Genomic DNA, 19,551 nt, shown 5'->3' on the forward strand with positions numbered 1-19,551 from the left:
TATCACAACCAGGAGACATGAACCCACCAATATATCGGTCTGCATAAAGGACTGTATTTTAATCATAAATTATTATTTAAATCATTTATACCAAAATATACAAAGCTATTAATATATTGCTTTCTGTGGAAGCTTCCATATTTGAGCTATGTTCTTATGCATTCTAAATTGTGTTTGACGATTCTGCTTTGATAATTCCTAATTAGCAATTTTCAGAAACAGATAGTCCTTGACATAGAACCATTCATTCAGTGACCATTCAAAGTTATTGACAACACTGAAACAAATGAAATTTTACATATAACTTCTGCAGTGTCCTCATCATCATGGGATCAGAGTTCAAGCGCTTGGAAACTGGCATGTATTTATGATGGTAGCAGTGTCATTTGAGACCTTCCCAGAGGACTTAACAACAAACAGTCAATGGGGACTTCCAGTTGCAGAGCTTCCCCAAGCCACCAATTTCTGTTAAAGCCCCACTGACCTACAGTTCTTTATTTCTACAGTATTATTACCAAAATATGTTCTCTAATTCCATAACTTGCTTCCTAGTTCCAACTTTTGATTTTAAATCTGTGAGCAGCGACATGTAGGGAAATAAACAATTATTTCTGTTTTTCAAAATCTTTCATTTCTTCCTTCAAAACTGTATGCGTCTTCATTCTTTATTAACTACTTACATTCAGTGACATATAAGCACAATACAATTGCACACAATGCTCAAAAGAACTCTGCCCAAGGCTCAGGACTAAAGCAAAGGAAATATGCTACATTCAATCCTGGACCACAGCAAGCAACCTGGAGAATTTTGATTTCAGTATTACAAGAAAGTAATAGATTTTGATTTCTGATGATACCTAAATTTGAAGCAGGAGACATATGGATATTGCATGTTTTGGGAGTATCTATCTTTATCTGGAGACAAGGTGATGGAGACAATATCACTGTGATTGGCCAGGGACCAAAGACAGAAGTTTTTTAAAAAAATAATTGAAGAACATTTTTAAATCAATTCTGTTATTAATTCTATTGCATTTAGGTTTTGTGAATCAGTTTGACAATCTCTGTTACAAATGTTTACCAATAAAAATTAGGAACGAGGCAGAGATTGTGGTAGATAATTTAGAGGGATAAAGTTGGCTTATTAAAAAAAAAAACTAATGAGAATTTATTCCGCAATTCTATTTTTAGACTTTTTATGTTATTGCAGTGGAGATACAAGAAACCTTAGCTTAACTGATTCATTTTGTAACTAATCAAACTATACATTCCATAGTTTTGGGCAGTAGTTTATGAGCATACTGAGAACTCACAATTTATCTATCTTACCAAAGCTTTGCTAAAAATCTTCGTATTTAAAGTCAAATCCAAACTGGCCTATTGTTTTTTTCACTTAAAGCTTAAGAAATAAGAGTTAAATTGATGGCATCATTTTCAAAGCTTGTTTTATCCTACCTTATTTTTTGTATTCACAGATTTGGCTGGATATCTGAAAATAAGTATAAAAATGTATTAAGATTTTAATGTATTTTTATCCTGAAATTCTGAAAATTTAGAGCTGCTAATCCTAGATCATCCATTCTGAATCTAATGATCTGGAAAAAATCTGAAATGAAGCCCCAAAGCATCTATCATAATGATTCTCACTGAATCAAAGGAATTTTGGTCTTCACCTATGCTTAAACTGAAATATTTCTGTTATCAGTACACAAACATCATATTTAAAATCAAGTAAAAGTCCTGAAGGGCAGATAATTATTATTTTATTATTAGATTTTTATCCCATGTATATACATTTAAAATTCAAGGCAGAAAACATACCTAACACAGCTGCCTTGTAATTTCCCCACAACAGCAACCCTGTGAAGTGGATTAGGCTGAGAAAAAATGACTGGCCACAGGTCAACAAACTGGCTTTCATGCCTAAAGGAGGCATGGAACTCAGTTTCCTGGTTTTTAGAAAAGCATTTTAACCATTATAATGTCCGAACTACCAAGACTCGAATTTATAGTCACCCTTATCACTCTTATAACATTCTATAAAGAGTGGAAGATTTCTGTCATTAGAGACCATTCACTACCAGGAAGAGAAAAAGTCAGAATAGTTACTGCATACATGATAACCAATTACCCTCTCAAGTCTTAGGCCTTTCATTTTGAAAATATCTCAAGCAGATACCACCAGTGGGGAATTGAACTAATTGTGATTATGCTAATAAACAAAATGAGTGCTTTTCCTAGTTTGGGAAAAGGAGAATGTATAAAAAAGTTTCTGACAAGTCTTAGAAGATGAACAGGATGGAATCCTGTCAACCTTCACAACTCCTATCTGATCTCCAGTAGAGGTAGTGTCAATTTGCAATAGTTCGTTTAGTGACTGTTACAGAGCCACTGAAAAAAGTGACTTATGACCTTTTTATTTACCATATTTTTCAGAATATAAGACACACTTTCCCCCGCCCCCCTAAAAGAGGCTGAAAATTTGGGTGTATCTTATACTCTGAATGTAGCTTTTTGGAAGCTTAAAAAAAAAAAGCTTTGAATTTTTTTACTGCAGCCTATTGTTGGAAAAATTTCCCGTTCCAGCTGGGAGAAGCCAAAAGATTTGAAGACTCTTTTAAGAAGTACTTTTTTTGTCTGGTTTCTATTTTGGGGAGATAATCCTCTCAAGGGCAAGGCAGAGAGTTCCTGTGACTATGTGATTTCTATTCTTTTGGGGATAATCCCTTTAAGGGCAAGGCATGGACTATCTGAGGTTATCTCAATTGGCTATCTGGGTTATCTGAGTTTTTTCAATGGTTTCCTTCAGGCAAACCTGGACTGGTTTGTTGATTCAGCTTTGTTACATTTTTAGAGGTATGAAGTGCTTTTGGCTGTATGCCCAGACATCTAGTTAAGTTTTCCCCAACCTCTGAGGAGAGGAAAAAAGTGGCAAAAAGTGTCGTTTTATTAACTATTGTATTTGCTTGCTTCTCTAGTGCTATGGGAATAAAAATAAATACCTGCTAGGCAGAACTCCCCCCCCCCCATTTTCTTCCCCAAAAACTAAGGTGCGTCTTATACTCCGGTGCATTTTATACTACGAAAAATATGGTATGACAGTTGCACTGTCCCAAGATCATATGATCATTTTTCGCAACCTAATGACAAGCAAAGTCAATGGGAAAGCCAATTCAGATGGCTTGTCGGATGGTGCTACCGTGTTTCCCTGAAAATACAACATGTCCTCATAACAGGCATGCCACTTTTTCTGGTGGGAAAAAATTTAAGCCCTCCGCATACAGGCCCCCTAGACAACCCCCCACCTCTGGCCAGGCAGCACGCCGCTCACAAACCTAGCAGTATCCCGAAGGTGCCAAGCTGTGTGAGCGCCTGTTTGCTGCTGCCCGGCTCCCGCGGCTTGGTGCCTTCCAAATACCAGTGAATGGTGCTCTGCATGGCTGGAGAGTAGGGTTGCGCAAGCTGCTATTCCACTCCCGCTCACCCGCCTCCCAGTTCACGATGCATGGCCCAGCTCATTACGGAGCCAGGGCACCTCCACTGCCGCCGCCGCCATCCAGCCTGGCTTTTTCCGTAACTTCCAAACTGAGTCTTTCAGCAGTGGCTGCTCTGGGCACACGGTCTATAGTTGTACGCTCTGCCGAAAAATATACTCCAAAAAATACGGTAGTCAAATCAGTTCATATAAGAAAATCAACTTAATGTTATTACTATACTCACCCTGGACAAATTGCTTCCTTTTTATCTTTTGGGAAAACACTTTCTGCAGTAATATGTCGGATTTCACTTATTGAATGTTTTTGCTCTATTTTCTCATCATTATTCACAGCCAGAATTTCAGCATTAGCACTTTTTTTTCCTTCGGATTCAAATTCTTTTTTTATTTTTTCCTCTTCAATCTAAAAGTGATATATTGAAATATTGCTTTAAGAATAGCAATAAAAATATCAATAAAATTATTTGCTCTATTACAGATTTTAATATATCAGAACAGCCCTAGAAAAGAATATAATCACTCAATACTATCATTACAAATTAATAATTAGTATGATCTAATCAGAAATAGTGGAAAAATCATATATATTAGTTATAGGAAAAATTAGAAACATACATTTTTATTATAAACAGAACAGATATTATTTAAAAAGTGATCAACAACAACCTACTACAGAAACTAAGTATAAGATAGGAAATGTTTCACACAGAGTGTTAGGCAAGCATGATAAGAAATGGAAAGATCAATTAAGAACCTGTTCAAAAGCCAGTTTCACATCTTGGACCAAATTTATAATTAGTATAACAGTGGTGCAGTTCATTTGTTAATGAAGCAGCACCTATATAAATTAAATTTTTTGAGTCTTTGTTATGATAATTGTAATCATACTTCAATTTCTGAATGTTCTTAAAATAAAAAGGAAATGAAAAAGGTGTAATTTCTTCCCATGTTCACATTAGCATTACTATGCGATAAATGCATAAAGGCTTTTTAATATAGTGCTGAAGAGCTGAAATGAACAGAATGACTGAAATGCAAGAAAGATGAAAGAATGAAAGCAGCAGGTACTTCTCTACCTCTTTTTGCAGTTGGTTCTTTTCTTTCTCCAAAGCGAGGAAAGCTGAATGCAGTATTCCTACCTGATTTTTAAATCTTGCAACATCACCTTCTAATTCTTCATCCAGATCTTTTTTGGATATTTGGGGACATACTCGTTTATGATTTTTTGCTTTATTTCCAATTTCAAAATCAGTACCTTTAGAACTATTGATACTGTTATTAAAATGGTATTCAGTTTCTTCACTTGGATTTTTTGTTACACCAATATGTTTGTATACGTTGTTTGGGGTAATTGGTTGATTAGCATCTTTGGTAATGTTGCCATGACTTTGCAATGAATATTCAAGACATTTTTCTACAGCTGTAGTCCCATCTACATTTCCTTTCAGTTGTATAATCGAATTGTTACTCCTTCCTTCACTGATGTTTACTTTCGTTCCATTTGCATTATTAGACAGTGGGTTCTTATTTGTGTTCCAGACATCAGTATTTAATTCCCTTTCTGCAACAGCAGATCTTACATCTTCAATGTCACCCTTTCCTTGAATATCCATTTTTATGTTTTGTAGATGAGGTGGTGTTTCTTTTATGTCTTCTACTGCACCATAGAAACCATCTTTGCTTGGAGTGCTACTCATTTTCTCATAAACTTTAATTTCTCCAAACATCTGTTTTAGTTCTGCTGTAATACTCTTAAAATTTGCCTTGACTTCCTTTTTTTCATTTGCAACCCACATTTTTTCATATTTTTCTTCCCAATGTATTGAATTAAAATGATTGCAGTCATTATGTGCTTCTTCGTTATGAATGAGTGCTTTAGTTACATTTTCATCATCAGCATATTCAATTTCAGTCTTGTCAGTCTTTTTTTCATGTGTTGATTTTTCTACATAGCTGGATGTGTTTAACAGGTATTTTTCCTTATGCAAGGAAGTATGGATAGAGAAAAATTAATAAACAAGAACCAGTGTGCTAATTTGTGTTTTAAATGTCACAAAGGGTTGGATTTTGAGATATTTTAATATTTTTGGTTTACTAAAACTTTTTTTCAATTATATATTTTTATTAAATAAATAATTTAAATGTTTGGAGAATAATTTCATGGTAGCACAGTATACCATAATTAAACTTAAAATAGGTTTCCTTTTTTTGTCATGGCATATTTATAATTAATAGCTTGTCAATCCTATCTAGCAGCGTCCCTCTAATTGGGAAGTTGGGAAAAACAGTTTCAGATTCTCCACTATCTATGGAGGTCATAATCCTCAAATCAATAAGTATTCTATATCTGGCATTCTCTCCGGGATAGGAATGTACAATAATATGTAGTGACTTCTCAACTCAGTCAATATCTCACTGATGGCTCTCCCAAACTAAACACAATCCTGTCTAGAAGTGGTACCAACTACTAGAATTTTATGAAAGTCATATTTTGCAACTGCTGAACATATCACATAGAAATGTTATAACATTTATGTTTGAATGTTATTTTTATATGAAATATCAAATATGTGTTATGCCAGTGCACAGCAAAAAACATATCTCATAGAAATGTTATAACATTTATGTTTGAATGTTATTTTTATATGAAATATCAAATATGTGTTATGCCAGTGCACAGCAAAAGCGTTATCACCAATATAGACTATAAATACCAAGCATAATCATGTGTCATTATCAGCATTACTGATTAAAAGGACCATAATCCTAACAAATCTTTAAAAACATATGCAAATAAAAATTCTAATCTGAGACTGAATAAGGTACCCCATTTGAGATGGGGTAAAAAGATACTCCAGAGAATGGGTGACAAAAAAAATAAATACATTCAAAGCTGATATCAAATTAATGACACAATCAACCAGGAGCAATGACAGTTGTATATGCCAGCCAGGTCTTTGTGAGAGAAAAAATTATCTCAAGTACCACTCTCAACTAGCAATGCACCTACCATATTTTTCAGAGTATAAGACACACCTCCCCCCCAAAAGAGGGTGAAAATTTGGGTGCATCTTATACACTGAATGTAGACCCACCCACCCACCCACAGGCCCCAACCCTTTGGCCTCTGCCTCCCAGCAATTTACCTCTTTGCAACAAATGGGAGCTTGCGGAGGCTTCAATAAGCTATAGCAATCCCTGCAGCCTCTAACAGTTGATGATTGGGAGTGAAACTTGCTGTTTGCTCCACATGGCAAATTGCTGGGAGGCAGATTTTTTTTTTCTTGTGCTAATCAGGCTCTTTGCTGGAAGGAGGTAAGTCAACAACTATAAATGCCTATAGAATGTTCAAATTATTACACTTATTTTTAAAAAACTACTTTATTATAATTTTAGTCAACTTAACAAAATGAAGAAGTATTTTTAAATAAATGCTTGATCTGAAGAGGCCCAGGCTATTGTTTTAAAAAGTGCTATTCTTTTAAATAGCAGAGAATAACTATACTTCCAGAAAGCACATCAATTTTAACAGCATTTGTACAAGCATAGTCTGAAATATAACACTACAAACGGTGTATATTGTTTGTATTGTTTATTGCAAGGAGGCAAATTGCTGAGGCAGAGGCAGATATTTTTCCCTTGTTTTCCTCCCCAAAATCTAGGTGCGTCTTATACTTCAGAGCGTCTTATACTTCAAAAAATATGGTAAATTATTTAAATTCTTGAATTTGAAATGTTAATTTCCAATTGATCAAATTCATACCTACAGTGTACCTTTTTTAGCAGTACAATAAAGCACAACTCAATCTAACAGAATTTCATAGTATTGCTGAAAACCTTACAAGATGCAAATTTTACAATTGTTCCATTGTTCTGCTGCTGGAGGAATTACTTAGTTGAGTTGCACAGTAAAGTAACCCCATAGAAATAACTCCAGTGAAAACATGTGAAATTTAATCTGCAAGGTAGAATCTGCCTAGTTTAAGTAGGGTAGTTTTAGGGCAGGTAATGGTTCTCTCTAGGAACATCTTTATGAATAAAGCTCCCAGGGGTATCTGTTAGCTCAAGAATAGGTGTGTTTGATTAAAAACAATTCATTGGTTCTAATAATTTCTATAATTTCCAAGCAAGTAACATTTCATCAAAGACTTTCCTAATTTGAATGTCTAGACTTCCTCTCTCAGGTTTCTCACAAATTCCCCATTGCTGAGGAACCCAAGAATTAAGTCCATGAATTTGGAATACGAAGACTGAGGAAGGCCACCTATCATGCCAAGAAGGAATCTTTAATATTAAAATTGGGTGTGGATAGACAAAGGATAGGAATATCATCTTATATTTATTTGTATAATAAATGATATTAATTTATTTTTATATAATTAATCAGATTGGGAAAAACATATTAGAATAAGAAAATTAAAACTTTGTGCTTTGGTGACAAGATATATGTCAGGAATTGAATAGGTTTATTTATTTATTTATTTGAATTGAATAGGTTTATTTATAGGCCGCCCTTTTCCCTGAGGGGACTCAGGGCGGCTAACAACTCATAGGAGGGGGGATACAGACAATAACATATAACATTACATATAATTAAAAAGTAAACAACATTCATCCAACATTCGGGTGGGGGCAGATCAATCTCTACCCCCAGGCCTGGCAGGATAGCCAGTTCTTGAGGGCTGCGCGGAAGGTCTGAAGGGTGGTGAGGGTACGGATCCCCACAGGGAGCTCGTTCCAGAGGGTCGGAGCTACCACTGAAAAGGCTCTCCTCCGCGTAGTGGCCAGCCGGCACTGGCTGGCAGATGGCACTTGGAGGAGGCCTAATCTATGAGATCTAATCGGTCTCGAGGAGGTAATCGGCAGTAGGCGGTCTCCCAAGTACCCAGATCCACTACCATGGAGGGCTTTATAGGTGGTAAGAAGCACCTTGAAGCGCACACGGAGATCAACAGGTAGCCAGTGCAGCTCGCGGACGATAGGTGTTATGTGGGTGAACCGAGGTGCACCCACAATCACTCGCGCGGCCGCATTCTGGACTAGCTGAAGTCGCCGGATGCTCTTCAAGGGCAGCCCCATGTAGAGCACGTTGCAGTATTCCAGCCTAGAGGTCACGAGGGCGTGAGTGACTGTTGTGAGTGCCTCCCGATTCAGGTAGGGTCGCAACTGGCGCACCAGGCGAACCTGGGCGAATGCCCTCCTGGTCACAGCCGACAGGTGGGGATCAAAGGTCAGCTGTGGATCCAGGAGGACTCCCAAGTTGCGAACCCTGTCTGAGGGGTGTAAAATTTGACCCCCCAGCCTGAGTGATGGAATGCTAGCCAAATTGTTGGGAGGGAAACACAACAGCCACTCGGTCTTTTCTGGGTTGAGTACAAGCTTGTTAGCCCGCATCCAGTCTCTAACGGCCTCAAGACCCTGGTTCATCACGTCCACCGCTTCATTGAGTTGGCACGGGGCGGAGAGATACAGCTGTGTATCGTCCGCATATTGATGGTATCTTATCCCGTGCCTCCGAATGATCTCGCCTAGCGGTTTCATGTAGATGTTAAATAGTACGGGGGGCAGGACCGACCCCTGCGGCACCCCATATGTTAGGGGCCTCATGGTCGATCTCTGTCCCCCGACCAACACCGACTGCGACCTGTCCAAGAGGTAGGAGGAGAACCACTGCAAAACAGTGCCTCCCACCCCCACCTCCCGCAGTCGTCGCAGAAGGATACCATGGTCGATGGTATCGAAAGCCGCTGAGAGGTCAAGAAGAACCAAGATGGAGGGATGACCTCCATCCCTGGCTCTCCAGAGATCATCGGTCAATGCGACCAAAGCGGTTTCTGTGCTGTAACCAGGTCTGAAGCCGGACTGGAAGGGGTCCAGGTAATCGGCTTCCTCCAAGGACCGCTGAAGCTGGTAGGCCACCACCTTCTCAACAACCTTCCCAATAAAGGGGAGGTTGGAGACTGGACGATAGTTGTTAAGTACAGCTGGATCCAGAGATGGAAGGAAACATGTAAGGACGTAGTATGTCTTGATGGTTTAATATACAGGGAATCATATAAATAAGGGTTAAAGCCCAATTATTCTATTTAGAAATAGAAACAGACACCGCTCCCAATACCACTTTTGTCCCAAAAGCAGAGCTTTTAGTTTTTCCTTTACATATACATCATTGAGCATTCCATAATCCACAACTGCAGAATACAAAGCTAATGATATAGGATTAATATTCTTTCATTACATTTTAATAACTAATGTCAAATGTGTCTTTAGTTTCAGAAATGTTAAAATTTGTTTCAGGCACATAATACAAAGAAATATCAATATTTAAATGAACTTTGTATACATACCTTGCTTTTACTTTTAAATTCTTTGATGGTTTTGTGTTCAATATATTGCTGACCTATAATAAAATGTTGAATAACATATTATAATTTGCTAGTTGATTTGCATTTTCCAAGATATGTTTGACTTGAAATGAGATTGTATATAAACATTGTTTCACAGTGAAGGTGCATTTTGCATATTATCAAATAAAAAATTCCCAGCATGGCAAGGGAACCTAGCATATGAAGAATAATGTTCTTTATTTACAGATCAGTGGTATTTATCTGTTAATTTCCTACTCACATTTGTTTGTTTTACAAAGCATTAAAAATATAGAGGTGGATTAACTTTTAGCATGTATCTAAAATCTATTACAACTTATTTTTGCCTAATTCTGCAGTTCCATGCTGTCCTCATACACCTTGAGTAGACGGTATATATTCATAAGATATGAGATGCTTCTCATATTTACAATACATTCAGAAAGCATTCAGACCACCTGCACTTTTATCAATTTTGTTATGTTAGCTGATTCTACAGTTGTTGAAATTCATTTTTTCTCATTAATCTACATTCAGTATCCCATAAAGACAAAGTGAAAACATAATTTTAGAAACGTCTTTATATTTATGAAAAAGATATAACTGAAATATCACATTGGAATTAGTATTCAGATCCTTTGCAACACCACATGAAATACATTAGCTCTGGTACCTCCCATTTCTCTTGATTGTTGCTGACATGCTTCTACACCTTCACTGGAGTCAACTATGGTAAATTAAACTGATTGGACATGATTTGGAAAGGAACACACCTCTCTATTAAAGGCCTCACAGCTGATAAAGCATAGTGCCTGCAGAGCTCAGAGCTCAGAGACAAGGCACGAATCTGGGGAAGGCTACAATAAAATTTCTGCTGTCCTGAAGGTTCCTAACAGCACAGTGGCCTCCATCATTCTCAAAGGAAAGATGTTTGGCACAACCAGGAATTGGCCCCGTGGACAAACTGAGCAATTGGGAGATAGGAAGAGAAGTGACCATGAACCCAATGGTTACTCTGAGTGAGCTCCAGAGATCCTATGTGTAAATGGACAGAATTCCAGGTGGACAGCCATTACTGCAGCCCTCCACTGATCTGGGCTTTATGGCACAGTGACTAGACAGACCCTCTCAGTGCAAAACACATGTAAACCCACTTGGAGTTTGCAAAAAAGCACCTGAAGGACTTTCACACTGTGAGGAACAAGAGTCTCTGGTCTGATAAAACCAAGATTGAATTGTTGGGCCTCACTTCTAAACGTTATGTCTGCAAGAAACCAGGCACTACTCATCAACTGCCCAATACCATCCCAACAGTAAAGCATGATGGTAGCATCATGCTGTGGGGGTGTTTTTCAGTAGCAGGGACAGGGAGACTGGTCAGGGTTAACAGAAAGCTGAATGGAGCAAAATACAAGGATATCTTCACTTAAAACTTTTCCACAGTTTTCAGGACCTCAGACTGGGCCAAAACTTCACTTTCAACCTGACAATGATCCTAAGCACACAGGGAAAACACAGGAATTGCTTATGGATAACTCTGTGAATGTCCTCTAGTGGCCCAGCCAGAGCCCTGACTTGAACCCTATTCAACATCTCTGGAGGGACCTGAAAATGGCTGTCTGACAGTCACCATCCAACCTGATGAAGCTTGAGAGGGTTTGCAAGGAAGAATGGCAGAAAATTCCCCAATCCAGGTGTACCAAACTAGTTGCGTCATATCCCAAAAGGCTATAGGCTATAATTGCTGCCAAAAGTGCTTCAACAAAATACAAAGTGAATGCTTATGCCAATGTGATATTTCATTTTCTTTTTAATAAATATGCAGATATATCTAAAATTCTGTTTTCACTTTGTCATTATAGAGTACTTAGTGAAAGTAATGAGAAAAAATGAATTTCAACTATGGTAGACTCATGCTACAGCATAATAAAATTGACAAAAGTGAAGGGGATCTGAATATTTTTTTGAGTGCACTGTACTTCTGAATATCATTTTAAGATGCTAAAAAATAGATGTGTAAAAAGACAGAAATTACAGTTTCACCAACAGTTTCATGTATCTAGCTCCTGATACACATTTTCAGTCTGCGGTCTTGTAGTTCATTCTATCTTTATCCATTCTTTTCTAAACATAGGGCAATTTAATATGGAGTATTTTATATATTACTGTAGTTTTTTCAGTCAAAGATTCTATACCTTAGAATAAGTACAAGCAATTCAAAACCCTGAATTTTGATTTCTCTATTTCTTAATGGAGCACAAGGTCTGGTTTCATTGATTTAGACATCTTCCATGTTTACATGGTTATCCATTAGGTCCATGCAAAGCAATTCAAATTCACCTTCACAAACAGATTTGTAAATGAAGACAAATGTTGAATCTTTCCATCAAAGGAAAAACGCAATGGAATTTGCTTTGTATTGCTTTAAAACTTCTCCTTGTATCCCTGTAACAAGCCAAAGCCAGAAAAAAACTTATTCGCAAGCATTTTGGATGTGAAGAGCCCAAAATGCAAACAGAAAGGGCAAAAATTCCCAAAATTTTGGGTGAGCTTACTGGAGGAAGCATCTTCCAGTAACATATGCTAAATCTGACTAGTACATTTGAAAAAAATTGAAGGATCTTCACTTGATTTGGAAAGCAACGTCAAGGAAACCTTGCACTTAAACTTTTATTGAAATGATTTCAAATATAAATATTTTTCTTCTAGATTTTAGCTATGGAATCTGATGGGTGCTGGGTTATTCACTATGGAATGAAGAAAGAAATGACTGGACCCACTATAGAATTCTACCCAGGAAAGGACAACGGTGCTTTATCTGTTTTTCCTTCCAGCTACTACTGCCTGTGGATTTATTAATGGAATATCAGAAGGAAAAAAAATGTCATCCTCTATCTGCAGCCAATGGGCAGCTTTATTAGATTTCAATCTTCTCTAGGAAGGAAAGGGAATTCTTTTCTACAGAAAAATAAAAAAGCAAGCCTTTGCTTTTAATTAACAAGCAGTATAATAAACTATCATTCTGAATCATTTCGGGGTGGCAGAATGTTCTCAGCAGAAGAATGAAAGAAACAATAAATTATTGGTTTCAGATTAGGGTTACCTACATTGGGATCAGAATTATTCCCCCCCCCCCTCCTGCAGAAAACTTTGATTTTATTAAAAATGACATCAACTACCTTTTGAAGAAATTATATTTTGAGCACGGGAGACTTCCTTCACAGGCACGGAGATTTCAGGTGTAACATTTGTTTTTATTAATTGTGGAGATACATGATCTTCCAACATAAACATGTCGTCTGGTTTAACACATGGAATACTTTCAAGAGAAATACTGGTAGAATCCCAGTCAGATGTATCTAACAACAAAAAATATTTAAAAAGATTAAAGCAGTAAATACAACAACATACAATAGTTTAGCAAACGTTAATCAAATGTATTTTGAAATCAAGTTAATATAAAGATCTATTAGGTTGCCAATATTAACAACAAAAAAGTCTATGGCTGAAACATTCCTACATTTGTAGTATATCAGCATTTGGTTCTTAAAACATTGATAGGTCCTAGAAAATATTTTGACTTAATCATTACATTTATTTGTACATATCTCAAATGAAAAGAATTCAATTTTCTATAGTTTAACAGAAAAGTACATTACTTTTTTTTGAGGATTCAACATTTAGTTTCATAAGCAAAAATTATTTATTTTTTTGTAATATATGGCAAAATTAAATACTTTCAAATGTATGATACATATATATGTGTTTGAGGACCTTCAATATCATCTGCTTCATCCAGACCAAGTTCTTCAATTAAATCTGAAAGAAATTAATATTAGAATTTAAAATATGTAATATATATCGTATAATATTTTAAGCCCCATATAATGTAGTTACCTGATTTTTGCTTTTCTATGATTGTCTTTTTTACAACAGGAGCAGGAGATTCACATACCAAGTTTTCTTTTGAGATATTTTGCTATAAAGATAATTCAGTGAAGAATAAAATAAGATACCACAATGTAGTAGTAAAAATAGTTAAATAAATTCATGTAACAAAAGTAGTACTAACCTGTAAACCTGGTTTTCCTAGGGGGGAAAAAAGGCAAAAAATGCTGTATTCAGTGTATAAGACACACCCAGATTTTCACACTTTTTTGAGAGAAAAAGGTGTGTCTTATACTCCGAAAAATACAGTAGGTGTTATATGTTTGTTTATAAATAAGAAATAGAATATGGGAAGAATAGATCATTTGTTGTATTTTAAGAGAAGGTGATTTCGAGCCAAGGTGGCGCAGTGGTTAAATGCAGCACTGCAGGCTACTGCTAGATCAGCAGTTCAGCGGTTCAAATCTCACCGGCTCAGGGTTGACTCAGCCTTCCATCCTTCCGAGGTGGGTAAAATGAGGACCCAGATTGTTGGGGGCAATATGCTGACTCTCTGTAAACCGCTTAGAGGGCTGAAAGCCCTATGAAGCGGTATATAAGTCTACTGCTATTGCTATTGCTATTGATAAATTACTAAAATTGTTTGTACTTGTGATAGTTCTTTATATTTTTTCTTTCTTTTTCTTTACTTTATTCTTTTTCCTTTTCTATTTTTTCTTATCTGCACCCTTCTTTTTATTCTTTTGTTAGATATTTTATAGGGTTATTGTAGGAGGAAAATATACAGGTATAACCTGTACATTAAGGCACAACTTGAATCAGGTAGACCCAGGATAAAGTCTTACTAGTTATAGAAATTTGTTGGGAATATATTGGCAATATATATAAATCAACCCACCTACCCCTCCCCCACTCCCCCACAACCCTTAGCCATTCCATTATATTTTCCATATCTAAACAACTGAAAAACATTTAAAATATTTACGTATGTTAATATAACAAAAGGGATAATTTATGATGAATTTACCATTAAATGGTTCTTCTATAATACTGTGCATACGTATTCCAGTTTTGGCAGGAGATGTAGGTAGAGAACTAATAGTTGGCTTCCTGGGGCTTTCTGAAGTACACTATTGGAAACACACATATGTGAGAAACATACATACAACTATAGTCATATACCCATTTTGTTTATCTTTATTTTTCTACAAAAAAGAAAGATATTTCTTAACAGATTATGAAAGCTTTTAATTACAAAGAACATAAAAGCATTTGAATTTGTAAGTTTAGCTTTTTTTTTAATAAATGTTTTTTAATTTTAATTTAAAACAGGTACAGCATCTTTCTTTACATCTGTAGAAAATGTATCAATCAATTACAGATAAGTTTTGGTACATCTCCTCCACAGTCAACCAACATAACTCATATTAACTCAAGCATTATTATATATCCATTTTCATTTAACTGTAATTATTATTTAGAAATATTAATAAAAGTAATAATCTTGAACAATACCTGCCCACACCGGTGGGAAAAAAAAAAAAGGGCAAATAAAAAATAAAAATTAAAATGAAAAATAAAAAATAACAATAATACAAAAAAAGACAAAAACGACAAGAGACAAGGCAGGAAAACGAAACAAAACACAGGTGTCTATTATGAAAAAAAAAGAGAAGTATATCAACTGGTTACAACATGCTTTGGTGCTTCTCTTCCATTAGCTCATATTAATTCAAATATCTTAACTCGAATATTTACCATATCAACATCATTATACCTCCAGTTTTAATTACCTATGGTTATTTAAACATCTTTCATCCTTACCTATGCTAAAAAATTAATCCATAACACATGCTGACAATTCATTTACTTATTTGTAGAATCCTCTATTATCATCAAATCCTCATGTCCTATTTTAGCTGGACATCCATAATATTTAATTATATCATATATCATAACATTTTCCCAGTATTGATTAACACTTGATTGTATGTATTTTATTTAGTTTTTTTAATAGTGATAATTATTGTAGTTAATACTCTTTATGTATAATCTAAAGATGTTTTCTCATATCCAATTGTTAGTTATCATATCAACTCCACATTATATACATTACTATCAATATCAATTATTATTCAACTATATCTGTTACAAAAAAAAGCAATTAGGTTTAGCTAGTTTTCAATTGTATTCTTCAATCTATCAGCCAGTTCCAAATTATATATATTACTATCCATATCAGTCATTATTCAGCTATATCTATTACACATTAAGGTAATCAGATTTAGCTAATTTTAAATTACGTTCTTCCATCTGTCAGCCAGTGTCTCTCCAATAGCAAAATCTTCTCAAATCAATTGCCACGCGTTGGATAAATTTGCCAAATGTTTTCATAAGCAAATCCAGACAAAGATATTTTCGCACCTTTGGACTCTGAATGTCAGTGATGAAATAATAATGTTGTCCTGGGCTTGTAAAATTTTCCAAATTAACTTTAATTCTCAAGGGTGAATTTTCCATTCCTCCTGCACTCTGTCTCTTTAAATGAGTCTTCTTTATAGCTCCCCCCCTCCTTTCTTCCTCTGAGATAGACCAGACACCATTTCTCACATTTTCCATTTGTATTTCAGGAACATTTAAACATTCAACGATCTCAGTTTTTACTTCATATTTTAAAATCAGATGGTCCAATTTTCTTTCCAGCCTTTGATAAGAGTCAAAAAGCCCTCTACATGTGGAAAAAAGAATCTGAAATGAAATCTTAGAGGTATTTTGAGACGCCATGATGTGTCGCAGTTAAAAATTGCAAGCTCTCTCTTTTTTTCCCCACAGACTTCGAAGCACTTTTCTTCTCTTGCAGGCTGTGCAATCTTATCTGATCATAAACAGAGCCAAGTAATAAAGTAATAAAAATGTCGAATCGTGACGGGCTAATTAGTAGAAAATAAATTTTACGATCCACTTAGGAAGAGTCAGAGGGGGGAGGATGTCAAGGAGTTTCTTGAAGCATTTAAGAAGTAGAGTAACCACCAGCCATAAATCCATTAAAAAAAGCCAATTCGCCGCTAAATTTTCTTGTTCTTTGGTTTCAGTTAGCTTAAGTTTTTAACGCAAACAGTCTCTCTTGGATAATAAAATCAGCTTACCAGATGACATCACTTCTACCATTCTTAGGGGCAACCTGCAGTTTCAGTTAGCACGCAGCTAATCCAGAAAGGAATTGGCATGAGGAGTTAATACAACCCCCCCCCCCCAGAGACTTGCGGGTGTCTCTGAGGTCCTGGGTCTCTCCTCACCTTCACTGTCGTCTCCGGGACAGCTAGAGTTCAAAGAACCCGTCCAAAAATCCTTCGGTATAGAGGAATTTCAGGAGTAGCCTGAAACTCCATCTTCTCACTGCTAAGCCCCGCCTTCTTCTCCGTAAGTTTAGCTTTTAAGAAATGGTTGATTTGCATTTACTTACAACTGAAATGTTTGAACAGACATTCGTATTAAGGATTGCAACCGTTCCCATTTTAATTTATTAGAGTAGAAAAGTTAGCTGGAAATAAAATGATTTTTTTTAAAAAAATACTTTTACAAAACCTGAATTTCAGATACACTAAATTTCAAATCTCCTTTCTGAAGTACCTCACACCTACTTCAACTAAGAATGCATCCTAGAATGAGTTGGTTATAACTCAGGACCAAAAGCAAAGTGAACTACTAGTATTCAAAAATTTTCAGTATCAGTTATCACTATTCTCATGTGCCATGTAAGAGAAGACACTAGAATCTCATACAAGAAAAACATTTTATTAAACACAAAAGTATATATTTATAACTTTAAGCATTAAGACAATTCCATAAAGCAAAACTATAGAACATCAGAGAAAGCCTTCAATAATAACACATTTCCAACTATGGACCCTATACCCGTGATGGCGAACCTATGGCACGGGTGCCACAGGTGGCAAACAGAGCCATTTGTCAGGCACACGCGGTGTTGCCTGCTGTCTGGCCAGCATGCATTCACGCGCTGGCCAGCTGACTTCGGCCTTCTTTTGAGACAGTTTTTCACCCTTCCTTGGAGCCTTTTAGAATATTACACATAAAATGAAGTAACAATAGTTATAGTCAAATAAATGATTAACAAGGATAATAATGTGTGTGTGTGTGTGTGTATGTATGTGTATATATATATATATATGATTGACAATATGGAATTTTACATAAATTGTAAGTGAGGACTATGGAGAGGATGCACAAAAGTTTTGTACTCAAAGATAAAGAATTTTATATAGAATACAATTTAAAGATGTAATATTAATGGATGGTTTTGGGATGATGTTATGAAATGCCATAATACAAAATTATTCTAGACTTAGAATATTTCACATAAAAGGAAGTAATAATTGTAGTAGTCAAATAAATGTTTAATAATGATGATAATTCCATGCATATATATTGGATTGATAATATGAGAATTTATATAAACTGTAAGTGATGGCTCTGGTAAGGTGGCACAGAAGTTTTGTAACCAACTGACATGGAAAATATTATCCATATAATATATAACATTATCTATATAGGCAGATGAATTCCTAGAATTCTGTATACAAATAAATGGTTTGAAATTAAAAAAATATTTTCCTTGAAAAAATATTTTTCTCACTGGCCATTTTGAAAACACAAAGTGGGTAAAGCTTATAAGTAACTGTGTGGAAAATAAACTCAAACGCCTTGGAGCATCAAATAAATATTTTGATTTAATGGTAACAACATTATTGTTAGCAAGCTAAAAACATATCCATAGACACTAGAAGCTAAAACTGATTAATATGAGAAACAATAAATCAAAACAGATTTTAAAATGGAAGCTTTTTTTTAAATCATAGAGCACAGAAAAATTTAAAAACCTACTTCTGAATCCCATGGAGATTCTGTATACTTTTCCTCTTCATCTTTGTCCTCACCCAAAGTTGATTTAGCTATAAAATAAATTAGTAAATTGTTTACAAAATACTGTGTCCATTATTCAAAAATTGTGATTGTGGCAATTCAGATTTAAAAAGTATTGCCAGATGCTATTCATTCCTCCACCACCATGTTTGATTGGTTCTGCCAATTTATCATGCCTCAGTCCTATTCTTGTATCACACCTTGACAAGGCAAGACAAAAGAGTTAACTAGATTATAGGGCAATTATTACATTTAAATAACTAAATAATTTTGATAGCTGCCTTCTGACATTAGCTATGCACACTACTTTTACTGAAATATTGCTGAGAAGCGAAAGCAAAATTAATTGAATCTTTTTGTTCAGCCCCCAAATTTTTAAAAAAAGTTATTTTCAGAAAACTACCTTCTCCTTACACAGATTTTCAGAAACCAGCCACAGAAGTTTTTAAACACAGAGCATGAAAACTGATATATAACACTTTAAATAATTAAAGAACGATAGCATTCTAATAGATGTTCAGTTCATAATAAATAACTTAATTACAAATAGGCTATTTCCAGAAACAGTTTTGTTTATATATTTTAATCTTATAATATTAAACTATATTAAGATTCGTGGCAATAACCAATTAATTATTGGTTTCATGAATTTTATGTATTAAACTATTAGCTTAATGAAACTATAATGCATAAATATGTGAAGTGACCGCAGACTAGTTAATATAACTAAAACTTATACCTTTTGGTGAGATATTCGAAGACTGCTTACCAACTAAATTTTTTTTATTGGCAATATCCTGTTCACCACCTTCTTCATCTTTTGAAGGCTTCTCCTAACAGAAAGAAGAACATTCAGTGTTT

The 19,551-nt window shown here is 35.3% G+C and overlaps 1 protein-coding gene across 1 annotated transcript in view; it reads right to left on the reverse strand.

Moving 5' to 3' along the window:
- ANKRD26 (ankyrin repeat domain 26) overlaps positions 1–19,551 on the reverse strand; it is a 100,070-nt gene that overhangs the window by 60,626 nt on the left and 19,893 nt on the right. The window contains exons 11-21 of the mRNA XM_087723646.1: positions 19,430–19,523; positions 18,652–18,719; positions 14,777–14,879; positions 13,934–13,950; positions 13,759–13,840; positions 13,636–13,680; positions 13,041–13,220; positions 9,844–9,896; positions 4,573–5,475; positions 3,721–3,899; positions 1,456–1,489 (exon numbers count right to left, since the gene is read on the reverse strand). Coding sequence (XP_087579772.1) covers positions 1,456–1,489; positions 3,721–3,899; positions 4,573–5,475; positions 9,844–9,896; positions 13,041–13,220; positions 13,636–13,680; positions 13,759–13,840; positions 13,934–13,950; positions 14,777–14,879; positions 18,652–18,719; positions 19,430–19,523 — 1,758 coding nt within the window. The remainder of the gene's footprint in view (positions 1–1,455; positions 1,490–3,720; positions 3,900–4,572; positions 5,476–9,843; positions 9,897–13,040; positions 13,221–13,635; positions 13,681–13,758; positions 13,841–13,933; positions 13,951–14,776; positions 14,880–18,651; positions 18,720–19,429; positions 19,524–19,551) is intronic.

Source organism: Thamnophis sirtalis, unplaced genomic scaffold (genome assembly GCF_051295495.1).
Source record: "Thamnophis sirtalis isolate CommonGarterSnake01/CBP01778 unplaced genomic scaffold, rThaSir2_p1.2 scaffold_9, whole genome shotgun sequence".
Taxonomy (NCBI): Eukaryota; Metazoa; Chordata; class Lepidosauria; order Squamata; family Natricidae; genus Thamnophis; species Thamnophis sirtalis.